General features: G+C 47.2%; 1 protein-coding gene across 1 annotated transcript in view; it reads right to left on the bottom strand.

The window, feature by feature from the left end:
* The window catches only part of LOC106816612 (membralin-like), a gene marked incomplete at its 3' end in the record, with an annotated part of 7467 nt that overhangs the window by 1623 nt on the left and 852 nt on the right, over positions 1-4992 (bottom strand). Inside the window, 7 exon segments of the mRNA XM_014821236.1 lie at positions 78-178; positions 616-738; positions 969-1079; positions 1879-2112; positions 3261-3520; positions 3901-4043; positions 4502-4692. Of these exon segments, the coding sequence (XP_014676722.1) occupies positions 78-178; positions 616-738; positions 969-1079; positions 1879-2112; positions 3261-3520; positions 3901-4043; positions 4502-4692 (1163 nt within the window).

The raw sequence follows: 4992 nt of genomic DNA, 5'->3' as shown, positions 1-4992 counted from the left end.
CTCTCTCTCTCTCTCTCTCTCTCTCTCTCTCTCTCTCTCTCTCTCTCTCTCTCTCTCTCACCAGTACATGTACTTACAAACAGCAGCATGATGAAGGCAGCAGCGAGGTAGGAAGTGCGAGCCATCCACATCGACACAAACCTATAGTGCTCACCCGTCACGACGTTTCGCAGGTAACCTGCGAATCAAGATCAGACCAAGGTCACGTCAAAACGATCGCCTCCTCACGATGGCCGTAAGAGTCCCCTGGCGGCCATGCTTGCCGGGTGACAGCAGCAGTAGAGGTGGAGGAGGAAGAGGAGGAGAAGGAGGCAGATGGAGGAGATGGACGGAGGAGAAGGCGGACGGAGGAGGAGGTGGACAGAAGAGGAGGCGGACAGAGGAGGAGGCGGACGGAGGAGGAGGCGGCAGTGGCGGAGGAGGAGGAGAACGACAAAGACAAGGAGCACGACGAGGAGGAGGAGGAGGAGGAGGAGGAACAGGACAAAGATAAGGAGCCCGAGGAGCACGAGGAGGAGGAGGAGGAGGAGGAGGAGGAGGAGGAGGAGAAGAACAGAGACGAGGATGAGGAGGAGGAGGAGAACAGAGGCGAGGAGGAGGAGGAGGAGAGCTCACCTTGGTTGTCTTCCTTCTCGGCGAGGCTCTTGATGCTCGCCATCAGAATGTCATCGTATCCCAGAAATTCCTCGAGCAGAAAGCGGCTGAAGACGTCGCCAAAACACGCGTCGCGATTCGGATCTGCAAGCGCAGTAGTATGATAGCGTAGTATTGTACTAGTGTAGCAGTGTAGTAAGGTAGTAGTATGATAGTGTAGTAATGTAGTAATGTAGACCGACTCTACAATACAGTAGATAGGAGCGCGCGTGCAGCAGCAGCAGCAGCAGCATGCACCATGTTACTTCACAGCCAATGCTGGTCACCCTCAGGGACCGATCGCTCGTCACGAGGACAGAGTGAGAGATACTCACCGAGTGCAATGATCATCACGGAAATATTGAGACGTTCCCTGGTGGCGGGAGAGAGTCGGAGGAAGCCATATTCCAGTGAATACTCGATTATGTACTCTTCTTCCGGCCAAACTGAAGCGGAAAACCAAAACGCTGACGCGGCTACTAAATATGAATGAATATGTGAATAAATAAATACATAAATATGAGTGCACAAATTTGATATCGATACTAACAAACTCTAGGCACACCTATACATGTACATATAGCTATACATATAAGATATGTATGTAATAGGGTACAGTGTGATACGTGTACACATGAATTATGCCGCGCAGACTCCACACGGTTCCAACGTTCACGTTTTCGCAGATTTAGAATCTCTTACACGTACATAAGAGTACTCATAGGTTACACAGTACTCTGACATTCAATTCATACATGCTCATTCATTATCTCTTTCGTATAGACACAAATAGACTCAAATCACAGCTTGTGATGCGTTCATCCACCCCATACACACGCACAATAAAGCTCTGCATGATTTACTCTGTAGCGTTAACAAAACAGAACACAATTCAAGTCATCAGGAGACTCGATAACGCCTGGACTAGTACACCCACGGCAAAACATATGTGACATAATGACAGCAAGACTTTAGCTGAACGCAGTCTTTGTGCCTCGTATCACTGACTATTGAATCAATGACTAGTGAATAAACTCTTGCACAAAGCAAGAATTTGCTGCTTCTCAGACGAGATAAACATCACGACGCAATTTCAAGGACTTTTCAGGAACAGATATTAAAACAGACCCTTTTTCAGGACTTATCAATGACACGTCCTGTTTTCCAGGTCTTTCCAAGCCTGGAAGAATTTTAAATACAATTTTCCCTGTTTTTCGCAACCCACACGAAACAAGTAACACCCACCGGCTTTCTTGAACATGTCAAAGTCGGAAAGTGTCTCGCGGAACGGGAGAATTCCCTTCTCCAGATGGACCTCCTCCTTGTCAGCATGCGACGACTCGTTCTGTGCCTCCTCCGCACTCAGCGATGCCTCCTTCATCACCCCTGTATCGACGGATCCCTCCTTCCTCCCTACATCGTGTGCTTCGATGAGTCTCTTCTTCACCCCCTCCGCTGCCTCACCCGCTGCTGGCTCACCTGTGAAAATAGAACAGAGGGTCGTCAAATTCTTAATACTATTAATCTTTTTAAGACAATCCTTTGCTTTTTAAGACAATCCTTTGCTTTTTAAGAGACTGCTTTGCATTAAATCAGAAATCGTTCGGTGTCATGGCAAGTGGAATGGGCCCAAATGTAAGTGTTTACTTTGTAGACGTGTCCTCAAAGCAAATCACTCATTAACAACATTACTGGGGACAAGGTGGAATGCATACACAACAAGCTCCACTCACACACAGGAATACATGTGGAATGCTGGAAAGCTTGCAGCAGCAAACCAGGTGAAGCAGTCAACCACAGCAGTTTATTCCCATGGATCTCATCTAATATTCAGGGGCACCACAACAAGGAGGGCAACCTTAGCACTAACTGTTGAAGCCTTCGTAAAATGCGAGGTCTATCTTCATGCTGATCGGCTGATGGAGGGGCCATGTCTATTGTGAACAGTTGAGCTCACAAATGAATCAACAATGCCGGTCCTTATACAATCACCACTATCAATCTTACCTCGTCAGCTTCTTTACGTTAAAATGAGGCAGTAGCTTAGTTTTCCTTACTTTTTCTTTTCTTTTTTATTAATCTTTACTCAATTTCCATTATTGACGTTCACTTAATCATCCATATCGATTCTTACTAAGATTAAATTAAGAGATACTTGCAGTCAGAGCTGTACATGTATGACTACTGAACATATCTGAGGGATGGTTAGCTCTCAATGAGTTATCTTGAGTAATCTTGAGAAGATATAGTATATTACATCTCGGCTGCATCTCCTAAACAACCCCTAACTGCATTTTGTGCGTACACATGTGCATTGCTTCCTAGACTTCTATCTACATACACTATCTTCCCGTTAGTAAAACTCTTGCCATTCACTTTGATTTGATCTACGTGCCCAGTGTGATTGCCAGGTAGCTGTAGGCAATCAACATTGCCATAGGGGCATCCTAAAAATCCTTCCTAGTAACAAAGTGACTCAGAGTAGACAACGTGGTGAGAACGTGTGAGAAGAGTGTAACTTGACCGAACTTGCAACGACATTCTAGCAGAGTATATCACCTCGCTCAAACGCATCAATCGATCGCCACCACGCAAAACAAGCGAACGTCGCGGTAACGTGCCGGTACCTGCTGGGTCCTCGCGCTTCGCAGTGGAACCCGCCGCCATCGCAGCGGAGACGTCCCTCCCTCGCCCCTCCTCCCATTCCTCCCCCTTGTCCTCCGCCGCGGGTGTCTGCGGCGGGTGCGCGGCGGCGTCGACACCGTCGGCGTCAACGGTCATGCCGAAGATGAGCTCCGAGTCGTAGAAGCTGACGTTCTCGTATAGCATGTCGAGGAACTGTTCGCGCTCCCGGATCTCCTGCTCCCGCTTGTAGGATTCCGCCAGGCTGCCGGGAGGGAAGAGGGAGATAAGTTATTTCTCCAGAGTTTATCACTACTTCATCGAACTAAGTTATTTCTGCAGAGTTTATCACTACTGTCACTAGTGCGAAGCGACGTCGGAATACGACAAGCCACGTGCGTGCGCATGAACACCCGCGGAAAGATAATGATGTATGCACACGAGCAACCACGCACGCACAAACACGCACACACACGCACACACACGCACACACATACACGCACATACACACAAACTAACACGCACACATGCACGCACATACACACACACACACACACACAAACTAACACACATGCACGCACGCACGCACACACGCACGCACACACACAAACTAACACACACACACAAACACACACGCACACACACCTGAAGTTGTGTCCATTGCGCACGATCTGCACGCGCAGGATTCCTTCGCGCGGCCACGTCTCCTGAATCAAGTCCAGGCAGTTGATGGGAGTGCGTGAGAAGGCGACATGTACGTAAGCCAGTATCAGTAATGCTCCAATCGCCTGCAAACACACATCAGTCACCATACGCTGTCCGCCATCACCAGAGTGCCTCGCTTGGTGCAAAGCTTTATATATATCTCGCCAATCCGGAAACCACAAAAATAGTTGTTCACGTATTTTCTTTTAGTAATCTGCTGTCAATTTCACACAGACTTTGTAGCATGGTTTATACAATGTTCAGAACTGCAGACCACAGTATACAATAAAATACAGTAATACAGCATACGATTAACTGTACTCACCTTTCTAGATTGGTAAACTCTAGTTAGCTTTATAAAGATGGTTATCTAGTTAGATTTATAAGAATGGTAAAGTCTAGTTAGCTTTCTAAAGATGGTAAAGTCTAGTAAGCTTAATAAAAATAGTACCCTTTATAAGGATGGCGATGGTAAACACTAGTTAAATTATAAGAATCATAAACTTTAGTTACATTTATAAAGACAGTAAACACTAGTTACCTTGATAAGAATGGTAAACTCTAGTGCTCGTCTGAGTGGGCGGGGCACAGCTCTTGCATATGCCAACGAGATCCGGAAGAAGAGAGCGTGGAATAATCGATCTCTGACATTGACGATAGGATTAGGGTTGTTGTTGTTGTTTCCGCCCTGACGTTGGCCAGGTTGCTGTTGAGGTTGCTGTTGTTGTTGTTGTTGTTGTTGCTGTTGCTGCTGCTGCTGCTGGTGTTGAGGTTGTTGTTGTGGCTGCTGCTGCTGCTGCTGTTGCTCCTGCCCTGGTCCCTGTTCTTGAGTGTTCTGTTGCTGCTGCTGTTGTTGTTGTTGTTGTTGTTGTTCCTGTTGTGGTTGTTGTTGTTGTTGTTGTCGCTGCTGCTCCTCTTGCTGGGTGCCTGATTGTTCTTGGTGATTCTGTTCTGTTTCTTGATGCGGCTGCTGTTGCTGCTGTTGCTGCTGTTGCTGCTGTTGCTGCTGTTGCTGCTGTTGCTGCTGTTGCT

Source organism: Priapulus caudatus, unplaced genomic scaffold (assembly GCF_000485595.1).
Source record: "Priapulus caudatus unplaced genomic scaffold, Priapulus_caudatus-5.0.1 Scaffold1432, whole genome shotgun sequence".
NCBI classification, from domain to species: Eukaryota; Metazoa; Priapulida; class Priapulimorpha; order Priapulimorphida; family Priapulidae; genus Priapulus; species Priapulus caudatus.
Note: the sequence above shows the minus strand (reverse complement) of the source record. Positions and strands in the feature narration are given on the sequence as shown.